The 15,744-nt window shown below is 48.8% G+C and overlaps 1 protein-coding gene across 2 annotated transcripts; it reads left to right on the top strand.

Annotated features, from left to right (window-relative positions):
• The first annotated feature begins 1,272 nt into the window (after positions 1–1,272).
• Positions 1,273–15,653, top strand: LIG3 (DNA ligase 3). Of its 2 annotated transcripts, none has more exons than XM_051635520.1 (20): positions 1,273–1,380; positions 1,696–2,274; positions 2,763–2,900; positions 3,609–3,806; positions 4,243–4,394; positions 5,153–5,319; positions 5,970–6,047; positions 6,157–6,325; positions 6,958–7,113; positions 7,570–7,701; positions 8,470–8,549; positions 8,999–9,086; positions 9,669–9,746; positions 10,007–10,130; positions 10,520–10,662; positions 11,419–11,493; positions 12,041–12,187; positions 13,226–13,397; positions 14,260–14,351; positions 15,094–15,653. In XM_051635520.1, the coding sequence occupies exons 2-20, from the start codon at positions 1,716–1,718 to the stop codon at positions 15,325–15,327; spliced, it is 2,982 nt and encodes a 993-aa protein (XP_051491480.1). In that variant the 5' UTR covers positions 1,273–1,380; positions 1,696–1,715; the 3' UTR covers positions 15,328–15,653. The 2 variants fall into 2 exon arrangements, with proteins under 2 accessions (XP_051491480.1, XP_051491481.1); XM_051635521.1 differs by lacking the exon at positions 1,273–1,380 and having other exon boundaries at positions 1,708–1,796; positions 1,892–2,274.
• Positions 15,654–15,744: the final 91 nt, after the last annotated feature.

Here is a 15,744-nt window from a genome sequence, read left to right as displayed (position 1 = left end):
TACTGCAAAGTAATGCAGACTGCTAGATAGCCAGATCCTATTGGTGACAAATGCTCATCTCACGGACTTCATCCCAGTTTTGTGACCAGACGTAGTTGTTACACTCACTCACAGCTCCAGATAGTGTGGTTTGTACAGCTGGAATTTGATGTGCTGGCAAGAGGAAGGCTGCATGTAGCTCGCCTTGCAACTAGCTGGAGGCCAGCAAAGAGACACACATCTGGTGAAGCAAGTTCTGTACCTTATGCCTCATATACAGCCTGGGAGGCACAGCAAAGCAGGTGAGGAACAGCCCAGCCATGACAACCTACACAGCACCCTGTTCCAGAATGAAGGTGGGAATCCTCTGGGTGGTGTGCATGGTATCCATTCCAGTGCTCTCAGCAGCCTCCTGGCACAGTACAAGAGCATTTCCATCAGAGAAACAGGGACAGCTGCCACCACCAGAGCCAACAGACTGCAGACACATGCCCACCTGTACTGGGACGAAGGGCCGTTTCCAGGGGCTGGGATGATCCAGCAGCTCCTCAGGGCCTGTACAGACACAGGAGGGTGCTCCTCAAGGGCAGAGCAGCATCTCAGGCCCATACACAGTGTAGGGCTTGAGAGGGACAATTTCAGGCCTGCGCAGACAGAGCAGCACTCTTGGAGGGCCCATTTTGGAAGGCAGGTGGCATGAAAGTACCTCAAATTGCATCAAGATGGCACGGCGTTCCCAAAAGGCCCTTTTTTACAGACAAGTGACGAGGCAGCACCTCAGGCCTGCACAAACAAGGCTCACCACAGCGCGCTTGGAGGGCCAGTTTCAGGAGGCCAGGAATAGGTCAACTCGGTCTCGCACAAACACCGTTTGTGCTCCCGGAGAGCCGATCTTGCAGGCCGGCCTGGCGCCTCGGCCTGGCGCCTCGGCCTGGCGCCTCGGCCTGGCGCCTCGGCCTGGCGCCTCGGCCTGGCGCCTCGGCCTGGCGCCTCGGCCTGGCGCCTCGGCCTGGCGCCTCGGCCTGGCGCAGCAGCGGGGAGGGCCGGGCCGTAGGGGCCCGGCGGCAGGCGCGCACCGAGATGGCGGAGCCGCCCTGCGGGAGCCGCCCTGCGGGAGCCGCCCTGCGGGAGCCGCCCTGCGGGAGCCGCCCTGCGGGCGGGCACGCGCCGCTCCCCGCGCCCCGGCGGGAACGCGCGCCCTGAGGCGGCGCGAGGCCTCCTCCGGCTCCCGCCTCCCGCCGCACGCACCGCGCACGCGCGCGGCCCCGCGCCTGCGCTCTCGCCCTACGGAAGCCCCGCGGGCCCCGTTGAGCCGCTGCGGCCCGAAGCGAACGGCCCGGCGGCCCGGGGCGGGACGGGGCGGGATGGCGGCGCCGGTGCCATCGCTGTGAGAGGGTCTTGGTGAGCCCGTTGTACCCGCGGCCGGGGAGGGGGCGGGGCGGGGCCTGGGGCGGCGGGAGGCTGCTGTGGGGCTGTGGCGGGAAAAGCGGCCTGGGGGGGAGGGCCGGGACTGGAGTGTGAGGGGAGAAGGGGCTGGGGGCGAGGAGGGGGCTGTGCTGGGCGCGTGTGGGGATCGGGGCCGGGGGGCGGGCTTCGGGGGCGATGGAGGCTGTTGGAGGTGGGGGAGGCAGCAGGGGGCCAGGCCTGGGAGGGGGGTCCCGCAGGGGCCTGAGGCGCAGGGCCCGCGGGCCGCTCAGGGTCCCTCTCGCTTTGCAGCACACACCGGAGCAGGCTGGATGCCCGCAGGCGGCAGGACACTCTCACAGGCTGCCCGGGCACTCGGCAGGGGCACAGGACTTCTCTCCTCACACACACAGGTTTCCTTGCCGAGCCCCTACCTGAGCTGTGCTGGTCTTCCCGGGGCCAGCCCCGGTTACTGGCACCAGCTGCTGTCACGGTGTCTGTCCCTCAGGTCTGCAGGCAGAAGCCCGCGTGGTGCTGCTGGGGCTTCCCATTTCTCCCAGCTTCTCAACACTTGTCTTCGTCCAGCCTGCTCAGCAGCAGAGGACATGGCAGAGCAGAGGTACTGTGTGGACTATGCCAAGCGTGGCACAGCAGGCTGCAAGAAGTGCAAGGAGAAGATTGTGAAAGGGATGGTGCGCATTGGGAAGATTGTTCCCAACCCTTTCACGGAGTCTGGCGGGGACATGAAGGAGTGGTACCATGTGAAGTGCATGTTTGAGAAGCTGGACAAAGCTCGGGCCACCACCAAGAAAATCGAAGACATCACGGACTTGGAAGGATGGGAAGAGCTACAGGATGGGGAGAAGGAATTAATCAACAAGCACATCTCAGGTGAGACACGAGGCAACACACAAGTCACTGCTCTGCTTTACTCATTTTCAGGGGATGCTGCTGGTTGCCATGCAGCTGTGCCTTTACCATGAAGTTTCACTGATGTGTCAGTGTCACCTGGTGACAGCCTGGGTAGTGCTGCTCACATCTGTGTCTCAGGCCTGTAGGAAAGGGAAGCAGTAGTCACTGGTACAACAGCACTTCCTAATTAATTTGTCACAATGGATTGTGGTGAAGGTCTTGGTGGATTCATTCACATGCAGATAGATCCCAGGAGGAAACATCAGTTAAAAATTAACTCATTTTCCATGATGTTTAGTAAATTATGTGGTCTTCTAACTTTTAGTATCTGAAAATAGTTCCTTCATATTTTTTCTCCTCAATCCCCAGTTCTTTTAAGACTCATTTGCTGCAGCATATTTTACATAACAGTTGAGGGGTGTCTGAGATTATTTCTGACTGCTGGTTTGAACCTTGATGTTTTACAGAAGCTAATTCCAAGGCTGGAAGTACACCCAAGAAAAAAGTGATAGTCCAAGCTAAGCTCACTGCTACAGGACAACTAACTACAAAAGATCCATTGGCTCTCATCACTCCATCACCAAAGAAGTTCTCTGGCTTCACAGGTAGGACTTAAGAACGTGATTCTGAGAAATCCTTCTCTTCTAATACCAGCATCAAAAGTGTTTTTACTTAGCTCAGAGCAGTGGTTTCTTAGCGATAGAAGATGGTTTAGTTTTAATTACTTTTTAAAAATCTGATTTTCCAAAAAGTATGAGTAGTACTTTCTTAGGCTGCCAGTCTTGAAAGAACCAATGTTTGAGTTTCTGGTATTCCCAAGGAAACAAAGTCCTTGCAGCAACCCACGTTGTCAGGCTGACTCCAGTGCTGCCTTAGTGCATTGGCCCGTCTCAGTCACAGACCTAACAGATCTCATGTAGAGCTCAACATTATTTTTTTCTCTATTTTAGAAATGATCTTAGGAAAACATCTTGCTGAAAAGGTCTAAAAAGTAGAAATAAACCAGAAGCATCTACCAGCAGGACTAAATTTTCACCAAAGTTTAACCATATTTGTTTGGCAGAATCAAGGTCCAGAAAATTCTGGTCTACTGTGAAGAGCAAAACTAAAGAAAAAATAGTTTAGAATTGTTTGTAGTGGTAGTTACAATTTAAAGCCTCACTTCTTGGCATAGCAGATGTCCTTCTTGGGTTCTGAAGCTTTGCCAGCAAACTGGGATTGTTCTTTTCAGCCTGCCAAGCAGAGGTAGCTTCAATTCAGGGTTTGCACCACATTGTACTTGTTAAGAAAGCAGCTTCTGGTCTGTGCTGCAGCCAAGCCGAAGGGTTCCGAAGCCGTGCCTGGGAACGCGCCCCCGCAGCGCAGCCTGTCGGCGGAGCAGTGTGAGCCCGGGCACAAGGACTGCCTGCTGCGGGAGTTCCGCAAGCTCTGCGCCATGGTGGCCGAGAAGCCCAGCTACAATGTCAAGACCCAGATCATCCAGGACTTCCTGAAGAAGGGCTCGGGAGGAGGTAGGATTCTCGCTTGGCGTCCTCGGTGCGTGAAGGCCCCTCAAAGGCATTCTTGCAGAAGCAGGGGTGAGGTGCAGTCTGGTTGCTGTGTGGTTCCAGCTTCATGCTGGGATCGTTTCTGAACTGTGGAGGTAACGTTTGCAAACCCGACTGTTTATCTAAATAAACAATTCAGACAATCATGTCTTAGGCTGGAGCGGGTGGAATGTTTGGATGTGCCACCAAACCTAGTGCTGAGATCAGGTCTGGAGGACACTGGTGTTTCCTCTGAGAAACCTCCTTTCAGGTGGAGCAGAACAGCCTGGGGGAAGGAGGAAGCCCCAGCTGTGGTGGTTTCTTTCCCCCGCAGAGTCATGCAAATGAGCACAAACATCCAGCACCTGCATGTGAAAATAATTGTGACTGACATTTCTAATGCTCTGTGCTTTTTTCCCAGATGGTTTTCACGGTGATGTGTACCTGACCATTAAGCTGCTGTTACCAGGTGTCATTAAAATTGTTTACAACTTGAATGATAAGCAGATTGTAAAACTGTTCAGTAGGATTTTTAACTGCAGCCAAGAAGAAATGGTCCGGGACCTGGAACAAGTGAGTACAAACAGGGTCTCTTCATTTCTGATGTTCAGTCCCTTAGTATGGAAATTCTACGTTATTTTGCTTTGTTTTTTTAAAACCCTGTTTGAAAGGTGGTTGGCTGGCTGAACATCTGGTAAGTTGGGCTGCATCTGTTCTGACTGAATTGCTTTGTCCAGCATATCCACTGATTTAAATCACTTTTTGTAACATGACTTATCCAAAACTGATTCAAGCAACAGATCTGTTTCTGTGAGCTTCAGTTGGCTCTAACAACTAAGCTGCAATTGCTCACGTGTGCATTTACTTGCTGTGCACAGGAGCTGGTAATTGACTATGCACATCTGATTCATTGCAAAATGGAGAAAAATGGGTTTATTAGACAACAAAGCTAATTATTTTACCTCTTTTTATTGCTTTGGTATATACAGCCTTCTAGTGACATCACTAGGCTGTTTGAGATACTTGAACTTACAAGTGGATTCATCCTGAGGAAATAAAGGGTCTGTGGTGCTGCAGCATCGAAAACTAGAACAATGAGATAATACTGGTACTTAACCTTTTTCTTTGAAAATGACACAGCTGAGAAGCTCTGTTCTGTGTTGTGTGTGGCAGCTTGTTTCTAATGTTTGATTCCAGTTCCTTCATACGATCCCAGCATCATTCCTGTGCTTTATCCTACTTGTATTTACTGGAACCACGTTGCATCCCCAGTGATGTCCCCATTCTCCAGCCATAACTGATCCACCTCCTCATTTTGTTTCTGGAGACAGGGAGATGTTTCCGAGACCATACGCCTCTTCTTTGAACAGAGCAAGTCTTGTCCTCCAGCAGCCAAAAGTCACCTCACCATCCAAGAGGTGGATGAATTCCTCATCCAGCTGTCAAAGCTTACCAAGGAGGATGACCAGCAAAGTGTGCTGCAACGCATCACCCGCAGGTGAGGAAGTCACCAACCTCTGAAGGTCTAGCCTGAAGCCAGGAGTGGTGATCTACATTTTGCAGGCTGGCACAGGGGAAAAACTAATCATGAGCCACAGAGACTGAACTTGACAGCTGGCAGCCCCTGTTAGTGGTTTGAGCAAGACACCTTGACTGCTGACCAGCAGAGGAGAATGTGTGGCTCCTGTCCATGCCAGAGAATCTCTGGCCTGTTGAGACCTTGCTCAGTCAGTGCTAAACAAGTGGTTGCAGAACTACCTTAATGGTACTTGGCTGTTAATTGAGTTGCTGTTCTTAGATAGGTTGGGAAGAACCTTCAAGCCATATAGATGTGTTGAAGAGTCTTGGTCTTATTCAGTTTGTGTTGAGGTGAGGCTGTTACTATCACTTACTCTTGATGTACTAAGTGGATTTTGGAAGTTATGTCAACACCGAGGCAGAATTAATGTTGCCATTCAAACATAAAGAAGCTAAAAAGCTTTTTGGATGCCTCTGAGATGTCACTAGTAACATGTGGCCTCATTGGAGTTTAAACCCTATGGAAGGGGAGGACCTTTTTTTACAAAGGCCTGGATCAGTTTCTTTTTTTCAGGCACAAAGTAGTTCAGTTAAATGTCTGCCCTGTCTGAATCTTATCTCGTATTCCAGATGTACGGGCAACGACCTGAAGTGCATCATCAGGCTAATTAAACATGACTTGAAAATGAATGCTGGAGCAAAGCACGTGTAAGTCTCGCCTTTCCTTGTGAGATCAAACCAGAAGTGGGCACTGGTGTCATAAGCCAGGAGCAGCAGAGCTGAGGATGATCCATGTTTCCCTCCCAATGTGTTGAAGGTTGGATGCTTTGGATCCCAACGCTTACGAGGCCTTCAAAGCCTCCCGCAACCTGCAGGACGTGGTGGAGCGAGTCCTGCGCAACCGCCGGGAGGCCCAGCAGGCGCCGGGCGTGAAGCGAACCCTGAGCGTGCAGGCCTCGCTGATGACCCCGGTGCAGCCCATGCTGGTAACGTTGCTCCCTGCTCTGGTGACCTGGTGTCCTGCCAGAGCCTCAGCCTTCAGAGCCAGAAGGGGGCTGAGTGGCTGTGCCTGGTGTGAGCTGAGGGCTCGGGGCTGGTTTTACATTAAGTGCCATTTTATGAAGTGTGTTCTACCAAGAGGCCAGTAGCCAGTGTCCTTGGTACTCCCACCTGTAGTGCCTGCAGAAGCTGAAATCTTGACTTGCTTTCAGTCTAGAAGTGACTTTGTTTGTTTGCTGTCATTCCAGAAGTTGGTCCTTTCTCTGGAATAGCGTAAGTTTTCCATTGGATTAGAGATTCAGATAAGTTTGGGTTTTTTGAACAAATCCAAGTTAAGTATTTACTTCTGGTCTACACATGCTCCTACAAAAGGCAGAGTTCTTACACCTTTTAAGTATTTGGAGGAGATAAGCACCAAAAGCTGATCATCTGGGCATATGCAGATGATTCTAAGTAAATGAGTCATTAAGAAAAGGAAAACTTGGACTGGGTATCAAGAGAGCCTGGACAAAAAGCTCTACAAAGGAATTGGTAGTTTATTCATGAACTTTGGTAAGAGTAGCTTGATTTTTAAATGTATCCACTGAGTTTGGAACTTGTCTCCCCCCACCTCTCCAAGGCTGAAGCCTGCAAGTCCATCGAGTACGCCATGAAGAAGTGTCCCAACGGGATGTACGCCGAGATCAAGTACGACGGCGAGCGGGTGCAGGTCCATAAAAATGGAGATCACTTCAGCTACTTCAGCAGGAGCCTCAAACCTGTCCTCCCACACAAAGTAAGCACCTGTGAACTGTCCCATCTGTTGTGCAAGCTCCTCTGCAAACGCCACTGAGTTTCACAGCAGTTCTGTAGGCAAGGAGGGTACCTGCTGTTAGAGACTTCTTTCTAATTGATGTAGATACTTGGAACCTGGAAAAGCAACACTTAATGGAATTGTAGTCAGTCAGTTTTGGTGGGCATTAAGAGCTTAAAACTAGAGTAGAGCTATCTGCCTTACAGTCCTCTTGATGGACTGTATTTTGGGAGGCTTGATGCCAGTCGGGTGCCCTGGTTACATTTTTTCAAGACTCATTTTTCTGTTTGTAGACTTTGCTGCCCGTACCACTGTAGAAAGTAAAGCTAGTGCAGATATCTCTGCACCTGCCTCAGACACACTCCTGGAGAAAGCAGCTGCATTGGAGTGAGTTCCTCTCTTCAGCCAGTAGATGTATTTTTCTCTTTTTTTCCCAAGGTAGCCCATTTTAAGGACTACATCCCTCAGGCTTTCCCCGGTGCGCAAAGTATGATCCTGGATTCAGAAGTTCTTCTGATTGACAACAAAACTGGCAAGCCACTTCCTTTTGGGACTCTTGGTGTGCATAAGGTAAAAAAAAAAAAGTATTAAATAGTTATGGTTGGAGGTTGTTACTCTGCTGATTTAAACAGAGGAGCATGCAGTCTGTTATCACAGCATCACTTGAGATCTGGTGTTTGCTAGAACATCTTGGAAAAAAAGTTCCCTGAGAAGGCTGATACTAATGTAAAGGTTCTGCTCTAATACAAGAGATTTGATATTGACCTGATCACTAGCAGGACACTAAGAAAACTTCAGCTTCAGATAAATACTGAAAAACCCCTGGAAAATCTTGCAATTGTGTCATTGCTTTTCACTGCTGGAGCAATGGATGGGAGGCTGGGATACCATGACATAGAGAATATCAGTCCATGTGAATATTAAGTAGTGCTTATGTCTAGACTAAATGGTGATGAGGAAGAGGGCAGTAAAATTACAAATAAACTGTAAGTGCTTTAATGTAAAGTAGCCATTAATCTGAAGTCTCTGGAATGCTTGTTGGTTTTGTGTTGCAGCAGCAGTGATGGATGTCACATTGCCTAAAGTCATGAATATTTGTGGCTTTATCTCCCTGTCTAGGAAATTGGCAAGTTTTATCTTCTTGGCTTGTGCTTTGACACATTCAGATGAAATCTTAATTCTAGAATACTTCTGTCTTTGAGAAGAGACCTAAGCTTATTGTAACTAAAAGATTGCAGAGATTAAAAAATGCTTTTGTTTCTGTTATTTTTCTAAAACTCCATATTGTTTCTGGCTGCAACTGCTGATTTCTTGTAATCAATCCTAATTGTCTTTCAGAAAGCTGCTTTCCAGGATGCCAATGTTTGCTTGTTTGTGTTTGACTGCATCTATTTCAATGACATCAGCCTGATGGACAGGTAGGTGTGAGCAGCCTGACCTCTTTCCCTGCTCCCTGCAGGAACCTGGGGGGTACGTGAGTGCTGCAGAGGGAGCAGTTCACACTGGCTGTGAAGACAGGCCATTTATCCTTGTAAATCCAGAGCATGGGAGAATTCTGCTGTGCTGAGGAGCTCCACCTTGCTCTGCAGTGCCAAAATCTCAGGGTTAGCACTGATTGCATTTCAGCTGAGCTGGGGATGGTTCAGTACCCAGCTCCTCTTCTAGCCTCTGAAACTAAATGCACCCTTAACACGTAATTTATATTTTATAACTTACTTCCTGGAGGAAAGTAACAATTGATTGTCCTTTCTGGAACTCTGTAGGATAGATAATTTAATTATTTAAAATACCTGTTCTCAGTGTCCAGGTGACTGGTACTTCATGGTAACATTGCCTGCTTGTCCCTCACTCCCACGCCCTGGTTTAGGCCCCTGTGTGAACGACGCAAGTTTCTCCACGACAACATGGTGGAAATTCCCAACAGGATCCTCTTCTCGGAGATGAAGCACGTCACGGTGAGTCCATTCTGAAACAGCATCACCATGGGATGTCAGACTGCACACTGAGCACTCCATTGCTCCTTTCCCCCAGCCCTTTTATGAGTCGGGCTGCTCATTCAGCAGTTCCCTGCCTGTCAAAAGGGTCTAGGCTGGTCTGTGTTCAGGACTCCCTCAGCACTGCTCCCCACTGCTGCTGGTTCCTGTAGCACCTTGGCTTTGGTGGAGAATGCTTGGACATGAGGGGCAAAAAAAGCATTTTGGGAAGAAGAAAAGACCATAGGACCCAAGGTAGTTGGACCGAGGAAAATATGATCTTGCACCTATGAGACATGCTCTGGACACAATCAGCATGGCTACCTCATCTCTGAGAGTGTTTTTTAACTAAGGAACCTTCTTGGGACATATTCACAGCTTAGTCACTGGATGTGCAGCAAAGAGAACACATATGGGACTCTCCTTGGAAACTCTTTTAATTAAATTACCCATTCACCTCTTTTTAATTGCTGTGGTTTTAGTGCACCACTGCTCCAAATAGGAAGCCTCAAGATCACAGCCTTTTGACAGTCTTGAGCTAACCGTGATTCTTTTCCTCTTCAGAAAGCTTCAGATCTGGCAGATATGATCACCCGAGTCATCCGTGAGGGACTGGAAGGACTGGTGCTGAAAGATATAAAGGCAGGTTCATGTTTTCACTGGTGGATGCTGGGAATTGGGGAATAACAAGAAGGGAGGTGTGTGGACGAAGCACACAAGGCTGAGCATCCTTGAAACATCTCTGGGGTCTCGTCAATCCAAATATCTGATCCATGGTGTTCCTGACAGATCTGAGCACTCTGTTTTTGTAATGCCAACCTGGAGAGAAGCAAGGGCTGTTTGAGGGGGCAGGTGCCACCAGGTGAGCTTTCTGACAGGGGATCTTGCCTTGTCTTGTACAGAGCAATTATGAACCAGGCAAACGCCATTGGCTGAAGGTGAAGAAGGACTACCTGAATGAGGGTGCCATGGCTGACACAGCAGACCTGGTAGTGCTGGGAGCTTTCTATGGACATGGCAATAAAGGTAAGTCTCTAGAGTTGGCTTAAGTCCAAGATCTGTCTGTTCAGAAACCTCTCAAGGTTTTTCCCATTCCAGGCCTCCTGTAGCATTTGGTCTCCTACCAGAATAGGACTGGCTGTAGCGGTGACCATCTGCTGCAGCCCCTGACATGCCAGGCTGGGAGTTCACTGTGGTTGGCACAGCAAAGCCTTAGGTCTTGGGCTGGGCTCTTGCACAGTTCAGGGCTCTGTGCTCAGCTGTGTATACAGAAGCTGATGCTGTGAGGCCATCACAAGCCCAAGGCCCTGGGATTCCCAAAGATGGAAAAGGGGTTTTGTTCAGTACTTTGCTTTTTTAAAAGCTGTGGCTTGTCCTTTAGAGGATGTCAATCACCATGCTCTCCCCTCCTACAGGTGGGATGATGTCTATCTTCCTCATGGGCTGCTATGATCCCAAGAGTGAGAAGTGGTGCACTGTGACCAAGTGTTCTGGTGGCCATGATGATGCTACCTTGGCACGTCTGCAAAATGAGCTAGATATGGTGAAGATCAGCAAGGTGAGAGGGGCTCTGCATGGAGGTGATCACAGAAGTGCTCAGCAAAGGGCCTGTTGAAAGCTGGGAATGTTCTCTGCTGGGAATGCAGGGGCTCAGTCAGTTAAAGGGATCAGCTGCTCTGACACAAATGAGATGTGGGTGCAGCCAGCTCCTGAACATGAGGCACTGCCTGAGATTTGTGCTCAGACACTGAGTGGGAAGCCAGGACCATCTGCTCCTGCTGAGACAAAGTTTTAGAAAGAGCAGAGCAAGTACCTTTTTTTTTGTTTCTTTTGGCATCTTGTGATTGGTGAGGACGGTCACTAGGTGGGGCTGCAGGTGAGAAATGCTCAAGTCAGATTCTCGTGGCTCCAAAACCTGACATGGTGGAGTTACAGACTTCTTGGGTGGGTGAAATAATTAGGTGAAAAATTGACAAACAAAGAGCTGAATTTTAATGTTTACTTGACATCCTGAAGGCATCAAGGTTTTAGAATCTTTTTTAAAAAATGTAGTTTTATATGAATCAGTTGGAACAGTTTTACATGGAGGATGACAGCAGCTGAGAGCTGTTTCTGGTAATTTTTGTGATTCTCTAGATAAGAGAAACTGCTGCAGATCAGTGCACCTTCACTGCAGGCAAAGCAAGTACCAGGGCAGTGTAACACCTGTATGTTAATCTGCTGCTGGGTTATCTTACTGCAGCTTCTTTTGAAGGAACAGGTTCATGTATGAGCATAAGTGCCATCACTTTGTTTTTGTGCTTCTAATTAATAGGACCCGAGTAAAATTCCAAAGTGGCTAAAAATTAACAAAATCTACTACCCAGACTTCATTGTCCCAGACCCAAAGGTAAGTGCTGTATTTTCTAGCCCTGATAAAGCAATTTACTGCACTTCATTGAAGTGTGCAAATTATCTCTCTTACAAGAGTCTTCATACTTGGAACAGGAACTTAAGAACAAGTTTTTTCTCTCTGCATCTTGGAGGTGCATTTGAGGCCAAGAGCTTCATAAAGAAATCACACCCACAGGATGTCTGGGACATATTCTTGTACATTAAATGCCTTCCAGAAGTGAACGTATTTTAAATTTGAGGCATGAAAAATCTGACTTAAAAGCAACTTCCCAAAAGCACAGCTGTGACCCAAGCATTGCTGTTGGTTTATGGAACGGATCAGGATGGGTTGTGCCATGCTGCTTGGAAACTGGCATTACTTACTAGTTGAGGATCTCTAACTCACTGAAATCATTTGTTTTCTAATTAATGTGACCAAGAAGGTCAGTTTGTGTATATGGGACTTTGTGCTGGGGGGGAGTTACAGAAGCAGAGGAGCACAGATGTGTCAGTTCCTGAGAGAACACAGGAATGTGACCTGGCTTCCCCGATGCTGTGCTCAGAAAGCTCCAGTGTGGGAGATCACGGGAGCCGAGTTCTCCAGAGCTGAGGCCCACACTGCAGATGGGATCTCCATTCGCTTCCCCCGCTGCACCCGCATTCGAGATGACAAGGACTGGAAGACAGCCACCAACCTCCAGCAGCTCAAGGTGAGCTCACACAGTGTCTGCAGCCTGTGCCAGGGTAAGATCTGTCAGCAGTCTGCACTGGAAAAGACCAAGTTGGATAGCAGGGATTGTAATGATGATACGTGCTGACTGGTGCCTGTGATGGCACGTTCCATTTCCCATGTATTCCAGGCTCAGGCTGCTTGCTGGATTATTTTCCATTTCCCATGTATTCCAGGCTCAGGCTGCTTGCTGGATTATTTTGATGTGAATCTTAACTGGGGCTTCTTGAGCTGTTGTGTTGTGCACTTTTGGGCAAGTCTGTGCTGGCAGCTAGTTGTATCACCTCTTGTAACAGCCTTCATGGTGAGGAATTGCCTTCCTGGAAGAGGTGACCTTTATTCTCTTAAGTGTTTATGGGCATTTGGTCTCCTAATAATTGCTGAGATTGGGGGAGGATCTGGGAAGAGACTGAGTGAAGCCCAGCTGCAGGGCACAGGGCCCAAATGGCTGTGTGGCAGGACCCCCAGGGCTGCACCCACCCCACCCACTCTCCTTTACTGCAAGGAACAGCAGTTCCACTGCCACCCCAGCAGGACACCAGCTGCTGTGAGCTCTGCTGGCAGCCTGGCCCTTGTCCTCTGGCCCTGCCTGCAGGGATGCTGGCAGCAGAGGGAAGTGCTGCCTGGGCCTTCCAAGCCAGGAGTGACTCAGTCAGGCTGGCTCCCTGTGCAGGTAGGAGAGAAAGGTAGAACACCCCCCCTGGCAGACTGTTCCCTCAGGGAGGAATTGGTGCTGCCCAATTTTCAGGCTCTGAAGAGTGAAGTCTGCCTTGCTCTGTAGTAGATTATGTTATCATGGCTTTTGTTACCTGCCTGGATGCCCCCCCCCTCACGTCAAGCAGCTGGGTGGAATGCAGAGGGTTCCACAAAGTTGAAAGGAAAATGCCTACAAAAAGGTGCAGGAAGAAAAAGCAAATGAGCAAAGACTTCAGTGGGGGAATCAAACAAAAGCACATGCATTATGGCTTATGTCTGGTATCAGATGGCTGAAGGCAATGCTCTGTTTCTGGTGGGACAGGAGCTGTACCAGCTCTCCAAAGAGAAGGCTGATTTCAGTGTTGTTGCTGGGGAGGAAGATGAGTCCACAGCTGGAAGCAGTGGAGAGAATGAGGGAAATTCCAGGTCTTCCACACCACACAGCATTATCAAAACTCCTCCAAGCAAGTCACCTGCAAAAGCCAAGCCAGAAGGTAAGATGGCGTTTTCCAGGGAGAGGAGCCTCGGGGTGTGTGCAGGCCAGCTTTGGATCTCTGCTTTCTGTCAGATGCTGGGTGATCCCATGGCAGCTTCTTTGTGCATGACAGGGATAATGGGCAAAGCTTTTCAGAGCCTTGGTTTGGCCTGAGCAGCCACACCTCTGACATCCTGGGATGAAGAGAAGATGGAAACAGCACTGAGGGGGGCTGCTTATGTTGGTGCTTGAGCAACTCCCTTAGACAATAAAGTCTCTATCTATCCTGCCTACAACAGGTATCTTGAACCTGGCAGAGTCTCAGTTACAGTTCATACCAAAACTACTTTGCAGTCATCTCTCTGGGGCTGCAGTCCCTTTTAATGCTATTAGATGAAGGTCCTTAGCAGTATGTATAAGACTGGTTTGAACAGCAAACCTGCTGCTCTCCTTCCTGCAGATCACATGCCCTTCGGTTAGATATTTTTGGCCATGAACCAATATTTAATTTTATTTGGATGAAATTCATGCATATAATAGGGCACCTGAATGGAGGGGATTTCCAGGTACTAAGTTGCAAAGCTGTGAAATGAGCTTGCTTCAAGGAAATTTCTGAGCAGTCTCAAAAAGGCAGGGTGGTGACAGCAGGGAGGGGAACAGCAGCATCCTGGAGGTGAGGGCAGGCAGGTGCCCCAGCCTTTTGCAGTACAAAAATGTTTTCACTAGTTCCAGTCTAACTGTTGGAATTTGCAGAAATGGTGGGGTAAAGCCTGTTCCCTTTTACTGTCTTCACTTCTACTCTCTTCACTTTTTCTCCCCCCACTTTAATAGACAAGCACTAACTGGACAGAGCACAAATGAGACTAGGTTTTTTTTTTTAGAGAGCAAACCAGCCATTGAATCACCTCAAAAACCAGAGGAGAGACGAGGGGAGAAGAGAAAAGCATCTGAGATGGAAGACAATGGAAAAAAGGTATGGGCAGCTGGGCAGCAACCACTTTGGGATGGGAGGAAGGTGAGGCAGTTTCAATTGTCTGCTCATTTTTGCTCCCCCTCTGGTGGGAAGTCTTTGAAATTTTCCTATAGCAGCACCCTAAATTACAATGAAAAGGCAGAAACAGCAGCAAGCCCCCTTGTGAAAGGTGAATGGCTTTAGCTCTTTGCTGTCTGCAGAGCTGGTGTGACTGGGCTTGTCCTGCTCTGCAAAGTGCTGTGATTGCTAAGCAGCTGCATATGGAAGAGGTGGGAGCTGGAAAGGGAGAGAATTGTCCTTTCTAGCCCATTGTGCAGCAAACTGGAGGAGTAGATGAAGAAGAACTGAGCTGTAATTTCCTGATAAGCCTGGAGTAGCTATTTTGATGTAAACAGCAACCCCCCTCCTGGGGCAGTTATGTTCTCCTACTTTAACTAAGAAGCATCAGCTTGTAAAGACTAAGACATTAGGATCATGTTTACTGGACCAGCATCATCACCAAGGGCAATAATGGGGTGCTAATTCCCCTTTGCTGGGGAAGCAGTTTAGATGTGACATCTGGCTTTGAGGAACTGTGTGGGGGCTGCTCCTGTGTGTGATTTCTTGGCAGTCCAAGAGCAATGGTCAGTTACTAGAGTGATCACCTTGGGAACGATGAATGGACTCATTCATGCCTGAAAGAATTTAGTGTAACTTCCAGCCCAACCTAATGTTTTGCTTCTCCTCCCCCTTCCCCCTGCAGGTCCTGCTGGACATCTTCACTGGGGTGAAGCTGTACCTGGCGCCCTCCGTGAAGGACTTTGACAAGATCCGGCGCTACTTCATCGCCTACGACGGGGACATCGTGCCCGAGTTTGACACAGCCTCAGCCACCCACGTTATTGGGGACATTGATGACAATCCTAGTGCTAAACGTGTGTCCCCCAAGTGGATCTGGGAATGCATCCGGAAACAAAGACTGGTGGCCCCGTGCTAGCAGAGTAGGGCACCCAGGCAGTCCTGACACAAGAGTTTCCTGAAGGCAATGGCTGAGAACGTAGGTAGGTGGAAGAAATGGTGAGAGTCTCTGTGGAGACATGGACAGAATAACATCTAAGTCTGTCTGAGGTAGTTATAAAGATCCATAGCAACCATCTGGAATGAATTAAAAGAGCTCTCTGAAGAAATGTCACTGTTGAATCCATTTTTCTGCCCATAATGTAAACCACTGCACTTACCGAGGTGCTGGTTTAGTCTCCTTGGGTTTTTACAACTTGGGTATTTTTATAGATAAAGAAATAAAACTGAAGCAGTTTCTCCTTTGCTGTCAGGACTTATTTTCCAAAGGTTAGCCTCTGCCTGGACAAGAAAACAGACCAGCAGGTATGTGAAACTGTTGGCTGCAGGGCCAGGA

The sequence above is a fragment of the Apus apus genome, chromosome 18 (assembly GCF_020740795.1).
Source record: "Apus apus isolate bApuApu2 chromosome 18, bApuApu2.pri.cur, whole genome shotgun sequence".
NCBI lineage: Eukaryota > Metazoa > Chordata > Aves > Apodiformes > Apodidae > Apus > Apus apus.
The sequence above is the reverse complement of the archived record's forward strand: the minus strand, read 5'-3'. Positions and strand labels throughout refer to the sequence as shown.

Bases quoted from the DNA above. Each gene is read 5' to 3' on its own strand.
- LIG3 (XM_051635520.1), top strand. From the start codon at position 1,716: ATGCCCGCAGGCGGCAGGACACTCTCACAGGCTGCCCGGGCACTCGGC. The intron at 6,326-6,957 runs GTAACGTTGCTC...CACCTCTCCAAG, and splicing joins CCCCGGTGCAGCCCATGCTG to GCTGAAGCCTGCAAGTCCAT. The intron at 12,188-13,225 runs GTGAGCTCACAC...CTGGTGGGACAG, and splicing joins CCAACCTCCAGCAGCTCAAG to GAGCTGTACCAGCTCTCCAA.